Here is an 18,826-nt window from a genome sequence, read left to right as displayed (position 1 = left end):
CCATGTGGCTCCAATTGTGCATTTCCTTCCCTTTCTTCTCCCCTCATGCCTGCTACCTGCCCTCCTCCTGGAGGATCTCTGTGGTCTAGAGTTCATAGCCTTGGTCACCTCTTTTGGATTTGAAGGGTGACTGGCATCTTGCATCCTCGGTCACGCACCAGCACCCCAGACCCCACCTTCAGTAGGTAGAATAATGAAATTCCCCCTAATTCCCACCAGGTTGTCCACATCCCACTCCTGGAAAGCTGTACATATATACCTTACACTGCCAAGGGGGCTTTGTAAGTGCAGTGAAGTTAAAGATTTTGAGATAGGAGATTATTGTGGATTATCTGAGTAGGTCTAATGGAATCACAAAGTCCTTTTAAGGGAGAGGAGGGAGGGTCAGAGAGGAAAGGGGAGGGAGAGGTGGGGGAGAGAGAGAAATTGAGGATAGAGAGAATGAGAGAAATGTATCTAGAGAATGAGAGCAATCTCTCTCTCTATCAAAGCATAATACACACATCTACTTACCTGTTTATTCATCCATTGATCCATCTATATCTTACCCACCCACCAATCCACCTATCTATCCATCCATCCATCCATGGAGCAAATGTGTGTGTGTTTGTATGTGTGTATGTGTGAGAGAGCGAGAGGAGGGAGGGAGGGAGAGAAAGAGAGGGAGAGAGGGAAGGAGGGAGGAAGGGAGAGAGAGTGAAAGAGAGGGAGAAAGAGGGAGAAGGAGAGAGAGACGGAGAGGAGAGAGATTTTGAGATACTGCACTGCTGGCTGTGCAGATGGAGGAAGGGGCTTTGGAATGCGAAGGAATATGGGCATCCTCCAGAAGCTGTCAAAGACAGGGAATGGACTTCTCCCCAGAGCCTCTAGGAGCCCCCATGGATATCTTGATTTCAGCCTCCTAAGACTCATCGGGGACCCTGACCTCCGGACCTGTCATGTATTGCATTTGTATTGTTTCAAGCCATATGTTTGTGGTGATTTGTTTTGGCAGTAGCGGGAAAACTCCTCCACCATTTCATCCCATCCCATCCCACCCCGAGAAGGAGTCTGGGCCGGATGGGAAGAACTTTCAATTCTGTAGCCCAACGTCCAGAGGTCAATTCCTCCTTCTGCTTTAGACTCCCCTACCCACATGCATGCATTCCCCCCATTCTGCTGTTCCTGCTTCCTAAATTCCTCTCTGTCTCCACAACCCGTGCCCTAGACGAGCTTGTCGCTATGTTCTTCTCCCCATCTCCCCACCCATGACCACATCCTGTCTACACAACACAAGTGTTGTAAACTACCAACAGGATGGTTACTCCTTTGCTGAAATCCCTTTATTGCCCAGCAGAGAAAGTCTAAACTTTCTCACCCACATTACATGGTCTTGCATGAAATGGGTTGCTGACTTCTGTCCTTGCTGGTACCCAGGAACAGATGCCAATGAGTAGCTGTGACCACTTAGCATAATGGGATAATAATAATAACAAGAATTACTGATATTAGTGGGCATTATTTTGCCAGGTAGAACTTTAAGGTTTTATTCCAGCAAACCTCAAACTCTTATGATGTTATTGTTATCCTTTTTTTAATTGACAAGGACAATTGGTTCTAAGCGTATCAGTTATCTCGTGTGGTGTAACACATCTCTCCCCCAAATGTAACAGCTTCAAACAACAAACTTTTATTTTCTTACAGTTTCTGAGGGTCAGGAATCTAGAGGTGGCTTAGCTGGGTGGGGCTGGATCAGAGTGTCTTATGAGGTCACAGTCAAGGTTTTGGCTGGAATCTCAGTTCCTCCTCACGAGGGCTTCTCTATCACGCTGCTTGAGTGAACACACAATATGATAACTAGCTTCCCCCAACTGAATGATCCCGGAAAGTAAGAGCGAGGGGGAAGCCACAATGACTTTCAGATGTTTCAGAGGCCACATGTCACATCTTCCTTTTCCTGTTCCTTGGAAGCAAGTCACTGAGTCCAGCTCATATTCAAGGAGAGAAAAATTGGGTTCCCCCTCTGGAAGGGAGAAATATCAAAGAATTTGAGTAATAGCCACATCTTGGAGTTTTCTCTATGTGCCAGGCTTGGTTCTAAGCGTGAGATATATACCGACTCCTCTGATGCTCATCTTAACTCCATGAAATAGATTCTCCTTTTATCAGCCCCATTTTACAGATGGGAATGTTGAGGCATAGAGACATTAAGAAGTTGCCCAGGACCACATATGACTAGCAAGTGGTGGAGTCGGGATTTAAATCCCCTGTGATCTGGTGCTAGGGTCTGTGTTGATCCGCCAGTGTGTCTCTTAAATGTAACACAGCTCTGTTTATCCTCCTTCTTGGCAGGCTTTGCTGTATTTTCGTGCTCGCTCTTAGCTGCAGCTTCACTGGGTAGGGTCTCTTGATCCACAGATGGAGCTGTTGATGAATCTTCTTCGGTGACCATAATTCCAGGGTAGGTATTTTGCCTTGCCCAGAGCAAAAAAGGAGAATATGAAAACAAATGGGGCTCTTCTTCCCAAGACCTTAGGGCTGGGCTTTGCCCTTCTGTTTTATCTTGGAGCACAGGATTTGGGTGCCCTAGCCTGACATCTGCCAGCCACTGCATTTTGTCATCAACAGGGTTATGGTCTGGAGCGCATTCTATCTGCTTGGAGGCCAGGTCTTAAGTTGACACAAGCCTCAATCAGTGACCGACAGCATCTGGTGGATAAATACCCCAGCTCCCTCACCCGCCTCGTTTGGGATAAGTCTGGAGAGGGTGCTTTAGGCTGTCTCTTAGGTAGTTTGGGATTAACATATACACACAATTATATATAAATGAGAGAAACAACAAGGACCTACTACATAGCACAGAGGTCCTCAACCTCTGTTTCAGTTTCAGTTTTTTACTGGGTAACTTACTGGATAACATTCACTGTGTGCTCTTTTCCTTCCTTCTCTCACTTCTCCCATCCTCAGCTGGAGCGTTTTTGGGGTCACCTCCCTGATGAACTGCTTTCACTAGACGCCTTGTCTCAGCCTCTGCATCTGGGAGACCCTAACTAAGATATTCCTAGGCCACCCTGTTTATGAGAAGTTGCATCTGTATGTGTGTCTTCGGTTGGGCTTGGGGAGGGGGGATGGAGTGGGAGTGTCACTGACAGTGATCAGATATTATGGGGAGCTGAAGGCAAACAAAATGGTGAAAGTTCTAGACTTTGGGGTCAGAGGGTCCTGGGTTCAAATCTCAAGTCCAGGTAGTCTTGGACAAGACACATCTTCTCTCCAAGCCTCAGTTTCCTTTTTTCTTTTTTTGTTTCTAGCATCTTTATTTTTAACTTTTCTTTATTTTTTATTAGAGTGTAGTTGATTTACAGCGTTGTATCAATTTCTGCTGCACAGCATAGTGACCCAAACATACATGTATATACATTCTTTTTTTCATACTGTCTTCCGTCATGTTCTATTCCAAGAGACTGGACATATTTCCTTGTGCTGTGCAGCCAGGACCCCATTGCTTAGCTCATCCATTCTAAATGTAATAGTTGACAGGGAGCTTGGGGATGTAGTTGCAATTTCCATTCTATTGTATTTTTAAATAAGATAGGTAGGGGTAGGAATCCCTACTTGATGATGCTGACATGGCGATGAAATTAAATATTCTTGGAAACATATTTAGCACAGTGCCTGGTACTTGAGGGCTATGGTGGTTATTGTACGGGGAAAACTGGGAAAGGACCCTTGAGAGTTGGTCTTGCTTCATTGGGGATAGATGGTGGAAGCTCATTTATTACTGGGTGCAATAAAATAAGATGATGAGAAATGGGAGATAGATGTTGGTGGGGAAAGAACAAAGTGGAAGGGGGGAGATAAATGAGGAGTTTGGGATTAACATATACACACTACTGTATATAAAAGAGATAAACAACAAGGACCTACTATATAGCACAGTAAATTATACTCGGTATCTTATAATAACCTGCAATGGAAAGGCTGAAAAAGAATATATATGTGTGTACATTGTAAATTAACTATGCTGCAATTAAAAAAAAAAAAAGAAAGAAAGAATCCAGCAGGAAGGAAAGAGAGAGAGAGAGGGAGATGGATCCACACACTGACCCACCAGCCAGACCAACCTCTCTACACTGTGGAGAAAGGAGAAAATTAGGGGTTTGCTACACTGTCCTTTCCGAGTGGTGGCAACTCAGCAAAAAGGGCTGTGATGCTCTGGTTGCATTGAGCAATGCTGGCTCTGCCCTTCCCCTCTCTCCACACCCTCTGTTGTTAAAAACTCTGGGAACAGAGAAAAGATTCTCCTCTTCGAATGACAGAAACACAGCAAGATGTGGCACTTCAGTTTCCTTCTCTTTTGGGGTGAGTATGAGGCTGACTAGGGAGTCCGGGGGAAGATTACACTGGATATAGGCTGCAGGGAAAAGGGAGGGCCTTGGGCTATCCAGCCAAGAGATCATAATTCTAGACTGGACACTGCAAACATCTTCATCAGGAAAGCTTTGACAAAAATCAGGGAATTCATCTGCCAAGAAAGAATTTCTTTATAGTCCTTCATTTGGCATGTATTTTCTGAGCACCCACCGTGTACCAGCTGCCGTTCTAGGCACTGAGGATAGAGCAGTGAACAGACAAGGTTCCTGCCCTGTGAGGCTGACTTACCAGCAGGAAGAGGTAGGCAGAAAGGAAGCCACTAACGGTAATAGCAACCACTCACTTAGCACTGTTCTAAAAGTTCCTCAAATAAAGAACATATTCAGTCTTCACTAAATTCCTCTGATATTGGGTCCTGAAATAGTCCCATTTTACAAAGGAGAAAAAAATGAGGTAAAAGAAATTGAATAACTTGCCCAAGACCACTTATGTAATAAGGGAGTAGAGCCAGGGTTTTAAAGCCAGCCTGGTTCCAGAGTCTGTATGTTTTATTCCTAAACTATGCTGCTCCGAAGAATAAATAAAACGGGGCATTTCAGGGGTGATAAGAGCTATGAAAGAAGCTGTCGTATAGTGTGATCGGGGGTTATATAGGAGGAGGAAGCCAGGGAAGGTATTTCTTTTCTTTTTAGGGCTGCACCCACAGCTTATGGACGTTCCCAGGCTAGAGGTTGAATCAGAGCCACAGCTGCTGGCCTACACCACAGCCACAGCAATGCAGGATCCAAGCTGCATCTGTGACCAACACTACAGCTCCCAGCAATGCTGGATCCTTAACCCACTGAGCGAGGCCAGGGATCAAACCCACGTCCTCATGTACACTAGTCAGATTCATTTCTGCTGCTCCAAGATGAGAACTCCTTTCCTGTTCTTTTATTTCTTTTTCTTCAGGTGTCAGTTTTTCTTGGTCTTGCTTTTTTCATGTCATTGTTCCCTTCATGGGTCTTGTGAGTTTTCATCATTGGTTCAAATCTAAGAATAGGAGACCTTTTCTAAGCAACAAATGTGGGTTTCCTCAGCTGTTGTACAGTGGATTTGTTTCCCTTATTACACATAAGAGAAAACATAGGCACAAAGAAATTAAGTAACTTTCCCAAGGCCGCACAGTCTGTAATTGGTGAAGCTAGATTTTGACACCAAACATGTGATGTCAGAGTTGATATGCTTAAACATGATGCTCTGTTGCCTCTAAAATAACTAAAGAGCAAGAGAAATTTCAATTAGTGATACTGAGGGAAGTTGGGAATTTAGGTTTGTGAGACTTGTTGAGTGGCAGGTTTCATTAGAAAGAGCAGGTGACTTGTGGACCCCAAATCCTGAATTGTGGCCTTGTTTCTTTGGGGGTGTCAGCACTGGGATTAGCCATTAGCACTCTTTTTTTTTTTTTTGTCTTTTTACCATTTCTTGGGCTGCTCCCACGGCATACGGAGGTTCCCAGGACAGGGGTCGAATCGGAGCTGTAGCCACCGGCCTAAGCCAGAGCCACAGCAATGCGGGATCTGAGCCGCATCTGCCACCTACACCACAGCTCACGGCAATGCCAGATCCTTAACCTGCTGAGCAAGGCCAGGGATCGAACCCGCAATCTCATGGTTCCTAGTTAGATTCGTTAACCACTGCGCCATGGGAACTCCCTGCCATTAGCACTCTTTATTCTGCCCGCAAGAAACAAAGAGTGGTGGTGATGACACTGGTGATGGTGATGATGATGATGAAGATGGTGATGAAGATGATGGGGATGATGATGGTGGTGGTGATGATGATGGTGATGCTGCTGCTGCTGATGAGGTTGATAGCAGTGATGATAATGATGGGGTTGATGATGGTGGTGGTGAAGATGCTGGTGAGACTGGTGGTGGTGGTGATGAAGATGATGGTGGTGGTGATGCTGAAGATGATGGTGATGATGAGGGTGATGATGATGATGTAGTTGGAGAGGAACTAAATACGGGGGACTGGGCTGCCTTTTAGACATTAAAAAAAAATGAATTGTCTTACCCTCCCACAAAAATTAATACTACAGGAGTTCCCATGGTGGCTCAGTGGTTAATGAACATGAATAGCATCCATGAGGACGCGGGTTCAATCCCTGGCCTTGCTCAGTGGGTTAAGGGGCCAGCGTTACCGTGAGCTGTGGTGTAGGTCACAGTTGCAGCTTGGATCTGGTGTTGCTGTGGCTGTGGTGGAGGCCAGCAGCTGTAGCTCTGATTCAGCCCCTATCCTGGGAACCTCCAAATGCCGTGGGTGCGGCCCTAAATAGACAAAAGACCAAAAAAAATAATACTACAGATATAGTGTGTATTTATTTATATGGTATATGTATATCTATGTGTCTTGTATATAAAAGAGTATGTTTTTCATCTTTCCCCAAGAACCAAGTTTTGCCCCCTTTTTTCCCTCTTTTTTTTTGTCTTTTTGCCTTTTCTAGGGCCAAACCTGTCGCATATAGAGGTTCCCAGGCTAGGCGTCTAATCAGAGCTGTAGCCGCCGGCCTACGCCAGAGCCACAGCAACGCGGGATCCGAGCTACGTCTGTGACCTACACCAGAGCTCACGGCAACGCCAGATCCTTAACCCCCTGAGCAAGGCCAGGGATCGAACCTGCAACCTCATGGATCCTAGTCCAATTCGTTAACCACTGCGCCATGACGGGAACTCCAGTTTTGCCCTTTTAGGAGAGATGTCGTTCCCTTTGAGGATGCATACTTAAATGTATATTTTTGAAAATCAGCTAGAACTCTTTGAAAAGAAAGTGAAGATAATATAAACACAATGAAAAACAGAAGTGACATGCAGAAAAGCAGGAATGGTTGTTGTGCAGATTATATTGAACAACGTATATCACTCAGCTGCAGCTTTCATCTAGGCTCCTCAAACCTGTTTCCATGAGGCCATGCCAGAAGTAATTTTTCAGGTTGAATCTAAAGAGCTTCTTGATGTTTCATGGTGTTTTTCTTTTCTTTCTGACAGGGTGTTGTGGTTTCTACAGCTGGGTAATATTCACGTTATCTCCGTTGGAATCAATGGCACAGTGTAAGTTGTACGAGGAAAATACATATGCCCAATGTGGTGGGGAGGAGACTTGTGTCCCAGGAGGCTGAACCACAGCTGGCCACTTTCTAGGAGATGGTGGCTGAACAAGGGATAACATCAGGTCTCTTGGTTCCCACCCTGGCTCTTTCCCTTCAATTACATTTTACTTCAATTACATTTTATTTTTTAGCCACATGCATGGCATGTGGAAGTTCCTGGGTCAGGGTTTGAACCCCCCAACTGCAGCAGCAACCTGAGCCGCTGCAGTGACAGCACAGGATCCTTAATCCACTGCACCACAAGAGACCTTCAAAATTTGAAAAAACAAAACAAAACTGAAACACAAAAATAAGGATCACCACTTGTTTTTCATTCATTTCTGGAGGAGCAAAGCCTGAGATGAGGATTTTATGTGATTCATTTGTTGAGGGAGGGCTCTCAGGAGACCCTTGCAGGGAGGGAAGCAGGATGGGGCAGGGGGAGGAAATGGCCACTCAGAAGGTGTTTCAGGAGATTTTCAGCCGCAGCCTGATCCCAGGAGAAGCTCTGGAGTGTGAATTATACCACAGAGGTTCACCTGCTCGGAGGCTGTGCTGTTACATGCCTGGATGTGTCAGGCAGTGCTTCAAGGCCAGTGAGACAGCGGGGGATAGGACGCTAACCTGGCAAGGTGGATGCGGGTGGGGCCAAGAGTGGCTGATATCCCCCCCCTCTTTTAACCATTAAAATTAAAAAAAAAATTTTCATTTTTGGAGTTCCCGTCGTGGTGCAGTGGTTAACGAATCCGACTAGGAACCATGAGGTTGTGGGTTTGATCCCTGCCCTTGCTCAGTGGGTTAACGACCCGGCGTTGCCGTGAGCTGTGGTGTAGGCTGCAGACGTGGCTCGGATCTTGCGTTGCTGTGGCTCTGGAATAGGCCGGCGGCTATAGCTCTGATTCGACCCCTAGCCTGGGAACCTCCATATGCTGCTGGAGCGGCCCAAGAAATAGCAAAAAGACAAAAAAATTTTTTTTTCATTTTTTTGGCTGTGGTGTGCAGCAGCTTGATGTGGGATTTCGGTTCCTAGATCAGGGATTGAACCTGGGCAGCAATGGAGAAAGTGCTGAGTCCTTACCACTAGACCACCAGGGAACTCCCAAACCCTTAAAAAAAATTATAGCTGATTTACAAATGGTGTTTTAGTTTCTGGTGTATAGCAAAGTGAACACACACACACACACATACATGTTTACTTTTAGATTATTTTCCATTATAAGTTATTACAAGATATTGACTATAGCTCCCCGTGCTATATAGTAGGTCCTTGTGTATGTGGCAGTGGGTATCTGCTAATCCCCAAATCCTAATTTATCTTTCCCCACCCCCTGCTATCCCCTTGGTTAACTGTAAATTTGTATGACTTACTTCACTTAGTATGATAATCTCTAGGTCCATCCATGTTGCTGTAGATGGCATGATTTCCTTCTTTTTTATGGCTGAATAATATTCCACTGTATGTATATACCACATCTTCTTTATCCATTCCTCTGCATATGGATGCATAGGTTGTTTCCACGTCTTAGCTACTGTGTGTAGGGCTGCAATGAACATTGGTATCCCATCCTTTCTTACCTGGCAAAGTGTGAAGAACGCGTGAGCTGATGGAGGTAAATCCCCTGAAAGAGACTGGGTTTTCCTCTTCACATCCCGTTCCCACTTTCGTAACTCACCACTGTGATCACTGGTACCCAGGGAGACAGGGTGCCTGGTTGTGAGAGGATGGCTTATGGCCAGATCTCAGAGGGATCTATTGGGACTTCCCATTGTGGCTCAATGGGTTAAGAACATGACATAGTGTCCATGAGCATGCAGGTTCAATCCCTGGCCTCCTTCAGTGGGTTAAGGATCTGGAGTTGCTGCAAGCTGTGGCGCAGATTGCAGATGTGGCTCAGATCCTGTTTTGCTATGGCTGTGCTGTAGGCTGGAAGCTGCAGCTCAGATTTGACCCCTAGCCCTGGAGCTTCCATGGGCTGCGGGTGCAGCCATAAAAGAGAGGAAAGAAAAATCAAAGGGATCTGTAGACTTCTCTTTGCTTGCAGGTGAGTGGCCATGGCGGTTGTGGTCAGATTTTGGTAAGAGACTTCCCCAGCTTGAAGGCAATTAGACCTTGGGGACATGCCTTCATCTCTTTGGTTTTGTCACCTGATTATCCGGTAGGGTGATGAACCCCTGCCTACCTGATGGGATTAAGTTCTGAGGATTCAACTCCATGGGGAGTTGTTATGAGATGGGCTCTGGAGTCGCACTGCCTAGGTTCAAATCTTGGTTCCAGGGTTCATTGACATGGGGACCTTGGCTGTTCCAATCCATGCCCCATGACTTCGGTTCCATGGAAATGAGAGTAACCCATAGGGGTTTGATGAGGATTAAACGAGATTAAGATATAGGCAGTGCTTAGTAGATACTTGGAACATCATGAGTGTAATATGTTAGCCTTCTCCCCTCTCCTCCTTCCCCATCCTCCTCCCCTGCGCCTCCCTTCCCTCCCCCTCTTCCTTTTCCTCTCCCCCCATCTCTTCCTCCTCCCCTTCTCCCTCCTCCTCCCCTCCCTCTTCTTCTGTCCTTTCCCCCTCCCCCTTTCCTCCTCTGAGAATCACAAATTCACTGGTTCTTATAGGCTCCGCTGCAGCTGGGTCAAAGCTGGTAGCCTGTGAGGGGGTACAGCCAGGATGATGAGCAAATCTCCTGAACTCCTTCCCAGCGTGGTCTGGTCTACTTGGCTCTCTTCCTGTGTTCTGACTTGGGGGCTGACCTGGAACAGTTAGGCAACCTCTCTTGGGCACTCCTTTCTGCATCTGGAAAAGGGAGTCCTAATGTCTACCTTGAAGTAGAGTGACTGACCATTCCGGCTTGCCCCAGACTGGGGTGTTAACCACGAGGCTTCTTGGCTTTCCCAGTCAATAGAAATTGAGTAAGAGGCCCGATAAGAAATTCAGGCAAGGCTTTATTCAGCTCCTGCTGCAGCAGGAAGAAAGGAAAACAAGTATTCCCTTGCTCGGGGCAGATGTGTGTGTGTGTGTGTGTGTGTGTGTGTGTGTGTGTGTGTGTGTATAGCTGGTTCCTTAAATGGGGTAAGGGTAGGGGTGCCAGAGCGGTGGCTTAGGTGGTCTGCCTGCCCCCTTGGTGGGGCTGTGTGCAGAGGGCATGCACAGCACCCAGCTTTTGCTCCTGGCTCCTCAGATATGGCAGCTGGGTTTTTGGTCTTTTTCTATCTTGCTGTCCATAATCTGCCCCAACTGTGCAGGCATGCAGCTATTTTTTTTTTTTTTTGGTCTTTTTTCCATTTCTTGGGCTGCTCCCGTGGCATATGGAGGTTCCCAGGCTAGGGGTCGAATCGGAGCTGTAGCCTCCGGCCTATGCCAGAGCCACAGCAACGAAAGATCCGAGCCATGTCTGCAACCTACACCACAGCTCACGGCAACGCTGGATCGTTAACCCACCGAGCAAGGGCAGGGACCGAACCCGCAACCTCATGGTTCCTAGTCAGATTCGTTAACCACTGCGCCACGACGGGAACTCCCATGCAGCTATTTTTAGTCCCATTTGGTTTCTTTGTATGTTGTTGCTCAAGGAGACATTTCCCAGGTGCAAGCCCCGCAGCCAAGGGTCCCAGGTCCCGTCTTGGGGGAAGGGGTTTTTCCCAGGATGCAGTACTTGGAGTGCGAACACTGAGAGAGTCTCAGGAACGGCAGCATAGCTTGGTCACCCTACCTCAAAGCATTACTGTGAGGACTGCAGAAAATGCATGGAAGGGGTCCGGAGCCTGGAAGACGCCTATGCCATGAAGTCCTAGTTATCTTTTTAAAAGTCTCTTTGCCTCTTTGAGTCTCTTTTTCAACTTGGGTCAATTAAGTGACCATCCACTGAGTTGTTTTGTTGATGATTGATGATCATGTGACTGTTTCCTTGGGATTGCTGAAGTGGTTCCTGTTCTGGCCTCCTGGCTCCTTGCCCTTTATAAGATGGAGCTCCCGTCGTGGCGCAGTGGTTGACGAATCCGACTAGGAACCATGAGGTTGCAGGTTCGGTCCCTGCCCTTGCTCAGTGGGTTAACGATCCGGCGTTGCCGTGAGCTGTGGTGTAGGTTGCAGACTCGGCTCGGATCCCGCGTTGCTGTGGCTCTGGCGTAGGCCCCTGGCTACAGCTCTGATTAGACCCCTAGCCTGGGAACCTCCATATGCCGCGGGAGCGGCCCAAGAAATAGCAAAAAAGACAAAAAAAAAAAAAGTGGCTAGAGGGCGCCTGTGAGCACCTGAGTCAGGCCCTGTCCTCCTCTGCCCACAGCCCTCCAGGACTCCCACCTCTCTCAGGGTGAAAGCCCAAGTCCTCCCCTCAGCCCACAAGACCCTGCCCTGTCCCCTCTCACCCCTCACCTCCTCCCTCTCTTCCCCTCGCTCACTCTGCTCCAGCCTCCTGGACTTCTTTGCTGTTCCTCCAACACCTAAGCAGGTCCTGCCCCAGGACCTTTGTACAGGCTGTTCCCTCTGCCTGGAATCTCTTGCCCTACATAGGTACATGGTTTCTTCCCTTACTTTCTATGTTTTGATTTGCACATCATCTTCTCAGTGACTATCTTATTTTTGACATTGTACGCCTCCCCCTTACCTCTCCAGATTATCAGCTCGGTGAGGGTGGGGAGTTTTGTGTGTCTTGTTTCTCGGCTGAATCCACAGAGCCTAGCATGGTGCCTGCTGTGCAGTAGGTGTTTTTATTTGTCAGAGTTATCCAGAGAAACAGAACCAATAGGATGGATATCTGCACATACATATATAGAAAGCTTTTTTTTTCCTACACGTGCATGACATGTGGAAGTTCCCGGGCTGGGGATTTAACCCACACCACAGCAGCAACGCCAGCCATTGTAGTGGCAATGCAGGATCCTTAGCCCGCTACTCCACAGGGGAACTCCTATAAAGCTTTATTATAAGGAACTGGCTCACAGGATTCCATCTGCTGGGTGGGGTACAGAGGCCCCGAGACTGGAAAGAATTCAGGGAACCGAGCCAAGGTGAGTGTGGCTGGTGGGATCAGGTATGAGATGAACTGGAGAGTTTGGCAGGTGCTCCGATCATACAGGACCGTGCTGCTCTTCTGCTTTGGGGTGGATTTGAGAAGTAGCTGGAGGAAGAGCGCTGGGAAGCTCAGAGTTGAGAGATCACAAGTTGTAAGACACCGGAAAGCTGCAAAGACAAATGTTGCCTTTGCAGATGAAAGAGGAAGCTGGAAATGAGAAGAGAGATGTAATCTGAGGCATCAGGCAGGGGAGGAAAATAAACAAGGCATGTTGTAGGCGGCAAAGAGTCTGGCTCCCAAGACTGTTATAATGAAGTTCCATTCCTTTTGTTTTTTTGTGGCATGTTATAAAGCATTACCTGTGATTTCCCATCCAGCCACTTGATGTTGGTACTTTCGTTGACTTCTTTCTATCACATCCCGCATCTGATGCATTGGCAAATCCTGTTAGTATTACCATCCGAATAAATCCAGAACTTTATGGATTCACTGATCCCATCTGAGCTGTCTCCACCATCATCACTCACCTGGACAAGAGCAGCTGCCTCCTCCCCGGTCATCCTGCCTCCGCTCCGATAAAATGCATCCTCCAACCAGTGGCCAGAAGGATCATGTTAAAACCCAAGTAATGCTGTGCTCCTCTTCTGCTCAAAACTCTCCCATGGCTCCTATCTCTCTGATAAAAAGCTGAAGTCTTTTTTTTTTTTTTTCCCAGGGCCACACCCCAGGCATATGGAAGTTCCCAGGGTAGGGGTCAAATCAGAGCTGCAGTTGCTGGCCTATGCCACAACCACAGCCACGCCAGATCTGAGCCAAATTTTCGACCTGCACCACAGCTCATGAGCAATGCTGGACCTTAACCCATAGTGCGGCGAGGCCAGGGATCGAACCTCCATCATCATGGATACTGGTTGGGTTCGTTACCACTGAGCCACAATGGGAACTCCCAGAAGCTGAAGTCTTAACAAATGGTCCAGCAGATCCTACATGACTTGATCATATCACCTCCTCCCACTCACCCCTCATCCACTCCACTCCAGCCACACCAGCCTTCTTGTAATTCCACAACATCGCTGGGCATGATCCTGCCACAGGACCTTTGCACCTTGTTTCCTCTACCTTAAATAGTTTTTTACCTCACTCACACACCTCTCTTAGGTCCTTGCTCAAATGTTACCTTCTCAGAGAGGTCCTCTTTACCGAACAGCACTGTGTACCAGGCACTACAAAGTGCTGGGGTCATGGCAGTAAATGAGACACGAATCTCTGCCTTCTGGGAGCTAACAGTCTATCAGGACAATGGACTTGAAACAACCAATTGCAAACGTTTTTGTGTAGAATCGTCTTAAAAATTGCCTGAAGATTTATTCCATTTCCAGCCAGACCTATCTCTTCTTCTGTAGCAGTAGTAGTAGAAAATCATGCATTTGGATTTCTTTTTTTTTTCTTTCTTTTCTTTTTCTTTTCTTTTCTTTTTTTTCTTTTTAGGGCCACACTCGAGGCACATGGAGGTTCCTAGGCTAGGGGGGTCGAATCGGAGCTCTAGTTGCTGGCCTATGCCACAGCCACAGCAATGCAGGATCCAAGCTGTGTTTGTGATTGCACCACAGCTCACGGCAATGTTTGCTCCTTAACCCACTGAGCAAGGCCAGGGATTGAACCTGCATCCTCATGGATGCCAGTCAGATTTGTTAACTGCTGAGCCACAATGGGAACTCCATGCATTTGGATTTTTGACAGGCCTGGAGTCACCACTCACCAGCTGTGTTTCTTTGGGCAAGTCACTTAACATTTCTAAGCTCCGTTTTCCACAGTCATGTAATGGAAACTGCATTCAAGTTCTATGGCTGCTATAACAAATCACCCTAGATTTGGCGTTTAAAACCACAAAAACATTATCCTACAGTTCTGGAGGTCAGAAGTCCCAAATGCACCTTACTGGGCTAAAATCAAGGTGTCAGCAGTGCTACAAATTTTTTTTTTTGGGAGTTCCCGTCGTGGCGCAGTGGTTAACGAATCCGACTAGAAACCATGAGGTTGCGGGTTCGGTCCCTGCCCTTGCTCAGTGGGTTAACGATCCGGCGTTGCCGTGAGCTGTGGTGTAGGTTGCAGATGTGGCTCGGATCCCGCGTTGCTGTGGCTCTGGCGTAGGCTGGTGGCTGCAGCTCCGATTCGACCCCTAGCCTGAGAACCTCCATATGCCACGGGAGCGGCCCAAGAAATAGCAACAACAACAACAACAACAACAACAACAACAACAACAAAGACAAAAAAAAATTTTTTTTTGGCTGCACCTGTGGCATCTGGAAATTCCTGGGCCTGGGATTGAACCGTCCTTGCCACAGCAGCCACAATGCTGGATCCTTTAACTGTTGGGCCACCAGGAAACTTCCATTAGGGCTGCAATTTTGATTCATACTCTTCTGTCTGTAGCTCTGATGCTCACCATGCAGTCCAAGGATCAACATCATCAGCATCATTCAGGGACTTATTAGAAGTGCAGAATCTCAGCTTCATCCCCAGGCCTGACTCGGCATCTGATTTCCCAAGATTTCCTGGGGACCCCAGGTGAGGCAGATACTACTCATCTGTGGATCCCACTTGGGGTAGCAAGTGTCTGAGATGGTGCTTCTCACGCTTTCAAATGCACATGAGTCACCTGAGGATCTTGCTAAAAGGCAGATTCTGATATAGTAGTTTGGGGATGGGGCTGGAGACTCTGCATGTTCATCAGATTCCCAGGCTGATGCTGCTGACCCATGAACCACTCTTGGAAGAGCAAGGATCTGGGGTCCACCGAACACGTTTGGTGGCTGTATCAGTTTCCAGCACAGCTGAAATGGTGGCAAACAAAGTGGCTCAAAACAGCACAAATGTATTGTCTCACCGTTCTGGAGGCCAGAAGACTGAAATCAAGGGGCTGTCTCTGAAGGCTGTAGGGAAGAGTCTGCTTCAAAGTCTAATTTCAGTTCTAGTTATCCTAGCAGCTGAAGGTGTTGCTGGTAATAATTAGCATCCCTTGGCTTGTAGAGACATCATTCCAATCTCTGCCTGTCATCATGTACTAGTCTCCCTGTCTCTACACAGAAGTTCCTGGGCCAGGGATCGAACCTTTGACAGCTCAGGGGCTGGAGCCACAGCAGTGACAATGCCAGATCCTTAACCTGCTGGGCCACCAGGAAACTCCTCTTCTTAGAAGGAACCAATCAGGCCGACCTCATTGTGCAATGGAATGACTCCAGGAACTGATCATATCAGATTAAGGGGCCGTCCTGCTCCAGTATAATCTCATCTTAACTCACATCTTGATTGCATCTACAGAGACTCTATTTTCTGGTCACATTCTCAGGGACCAGGATTTAGGACTTCAACGTGGCCTTTTTTGGGGGGGAGGGGGGCACAATTCAACCCACAACAGTCACCTTCCTCTTCCCATGCTGGGTTCCCTTGCCCTTCCACTCGGTGCTCTAATCCAAATCCTTTCTTCCGTGTTGCCTAGCTGGGAATGAGTGTACAGATACCACCATGTGTCCGGCGTATGCAACCTGCACCAACACTTCAGACAGTTACTACTGCAGTTGCAAAATAGGCTTTCTGTCCACCAACGGACAGATGCAGTTCAAAGATCCAACGGTGGAATGCCTAGGTGAGTTCATGCCCCCTCAAAATCCCCCAGCATCTGGTGAAACCTGGCTGGACAGCAGAAATAGGTCCTTTTCCCTTTTCCCAACTATTAATCCCTTCTTTCTTTCCTCCCTCCCTTCCTTCCTTCTTCTCTCCCTTCATTCCTCCCCCCCCCAATTGCTTTTGATTATGAAAAATGATACCTGGTCACTAAAAATTCCAGTGATTAGAGACCTGCATTAGAATAAAAAGAAAAAGATGCTATTTGCCAATATCCCCAAATAGGCATTGATTTCCTTCCATGCGAATAATATGAATTCCTAACCTGTACGGAGTGCCAGGCCCTGTGTGAAGGGCTTTATGTGCCTGAGCATAGGCATTGCGAGGACCTCCATTGTACAGATGAGAAGCCTGAGGCTTGGATATCTGAAGTGATGTGTTCAGAGTCATGCAGTTAAATTGGAATGCAAACCTGGGACTTTCCGACTCTAATGGCGGTCTCCAAACCACATTACCTGTTTGCCACACAGCAGTTGTAAGGCGTTGCAGAAACATCATTAATATCTCTAAGCCTCAATATTTCCATCTGTAAAATGGGTGTATGTGAGTATCTACCTTAGGGGTTCTGCTGTGGTGCAATGGGATCTTCAGCGTCTCTGCAGGGCTGGGATGCAAGTTCAGTCCCCAGCCTAGCACAGTGGGTCAAGGATCTGGTGTGGCACAGCTGCTGTGCGAGTTGCAACTGTGGCTGGGATCTGACGAAGGAACTTCATATGGCACAGGGTGGCCGAGAGGGAGAGAGAGAGAGAGAAAGAAGTATTTACCTTAAATTATAGTTGGGAAAATTAAATGCAATAATGTATACAACCTGCTTGGCACATGTAGAGTGCCAAGAGCTACAGTTAACATAAAAGAATATAAGCTAAAATAATACCCAGAATGAGCTAGTTTTTGATATGTATTCCTTATATTTAGACCCAAACTTCCTTTTAACAGTGAAGATCTGACTATGTTTCTGAATAAGACCAGGGATCCGCAAAATTTTTCTGCAAGGGGCCAGATAGTAAACATTTTGGAGGTTGCAGGCCATATGATATGGAGGTCTTGATTATTCAACACTCCAGTTGTAATGCAAAAGCATCCAGAGATAATGCATAAATGAATGGATGAGGCTGTGTTCCAATAAAACTTTATTTACACAAACAAGTAGTGGGCCAGATTTCACACTTGGGCTGTAGTTTGATAATCTCTGAATAAGATGATTTAATATCTATTACTATATTTCCTAGGGAGCTCCAAACATCCTTTTTTAAACCTTTGGGCTATCGTTCATGGATTATTCAGTGAGCACAGTAGTCTTTTTGGTCCCCGGTTTTAAAATACAGGTAGGATCAGGAATTCCTGTCACAGAACAGCAGAAATTATATGACTAGGAACCATGTGGTTGTGGGTTTGATCCCTGGCCTCGCTCAGTGGGTGAAGGATCCAGTGTTGCCGTGAGCTGTGGTGTAGGTCACAGACGTGGCTTGGATCTGGCATTGCTGTGGCTGTGGTGTAGGCCAGCAGCTGTAGCTCTGATTCGACCCCTAGCCTGGGAACCTCCATATGCTGTGGGTGTGGCCCTAAAAAGCAAAAAATAAAATAAAATACAGGTAGAATCAACATGCCCCAACTAGAAAATGATGGATACTATGGTAAGGACCTTGTCCACTGCATGTCTTTGACCCCCAATGTGGTACCTAAGACACTGTGAATATTCAATAGATATTTCTCAAATGAGGAACATGCTACATTATTCTTTATGTCAACTCCTGATTTAATCATCCTATTATCAACAGACATTTAGATGTTTAATGTTCCATTACTTAAAACTGGGAAGAATATCCCTGTGATCTTATCTTGATGCATGTGGCAGGTCCAGATTTCTCTCTAGGAGAGGTGCAGCTTCCTGGAAGGCAGCTATAGGGCGCTTGCTTTGAAGTTGTATTTGTCTGGCAACTTCAAAGCAAGTGTTTACTTAGGATGACTTGGCAGAGCAGGGCTGAAGGAGATTTGGGGAGGCCCATCCCATGGTACAATGGCTGCACAATTCTATGGGTGCGCCAATGAGTAAATTCCTAGAAGTGGGTTTGCAAAAGTTCTGGTTATCTATTGGTGTTGGTACATTAAGACAGCAACAATCATTTATTTTGCTCACAAATAAATCTGCTATTTGGGCTGAGTTGGGTGAGAATGGCTCAACTCTGTTCCCCACAGTGTGAGTTTTGTTGGCTCAACTGGGGGCTGGAGGATTCTCTTTGAAGGGGGCTCACTCCTGTGGCTTCAAGATGTTGCTGACTATTGGTTGGCTGCTCCAGGGCTGTGAGTGGGAAGTCTTAGTTCTTACTGTGTGGGCTGGTTTTTCATGACTTGCAAGGCTTCCTCACAGTATGGCAGCTGAGCCAAGCATGAGCATCTCAAGAGAACAAGGTGGAAGTGTATGATATTTTGATGATCTACCATGGTATTTTGATGACCTAATGTCCCCACCACCATACTCAGATTCAAGGGAAGGAAATATAGACTCACTGATTGATGGAAAGTGTACCAGTTAAAGGACATTACATGCAGGTCACATGGGATGGAAGACAGTTTCAAGCTCTTTGAAAAATACAATCTGTTGTACATGAAGGAGCATATTGGTAACTATGACTCTCTTTTCCT

The 18,826-nt window shown here is 46.7% G+C and overlaps 1 protein-coding gene across 6 annotated transcripts in view; it reads left to right on the top strand.

Annotated features, from left to right (window-relative positions):
* Nucleotides 1-4,236: 4,236 nt before the first annotated feature.
* The window catches only part of ADGRE1 (adhesion G protein-coupled receptor E1), a 57,380-nt gene continuing 42,790 nt past the window's right edge, over nt 4,237-18,826 (top strand). For 3 of the 6 annotated variants that reach the window (XM_047777312.1, XM_047777311.1, XM_047777310.1), the window contains exons 1-3: nt 4,258-4,341; nt 7,383-7,445; nt 15,999-16,145. In XM_047777312.1, the coding sequence (XP_047633268.1) occupies nt 4,311-4,341; nt 7,383-7,445; nt 15,999-16,145 (241 nt within the window). In that variant the 5' untranslated portion in view covers nt 4,258-4,310. Of the gene's footprint in view, nt 4,342-7,382; nt 7,446-15,998; nt 16,146-18,826 lie in introns of all 6 variants that reach the window. The other 3 variants (XM_047777314.1, XM_047777313.1, XM_047777315.1) reach the window with 3 other exon arrangements.

Source organism: Phacochoerus africanus, chromosome 4 (assembly GCF_016906955.1).
Source record: "Phacochoerus africanus isolate WHEZ1 chromosome 4, ROS_Pafr_v1, whole genome shotgun sequence".
In the NCBI taxonomy this organism is placed as follows: domain Eukaryota; kingdom Metazoa; phylum Chordata; class Mammalia; order Artiodactyla; family Suidae; genus Phacochoerus; species Phacochoerus africanus.
The sequence above is the reverse complement of the archived record's forward strand: the minus strand, read 5'-3'. Positions and strand labels throughout refer to the sequence as shown.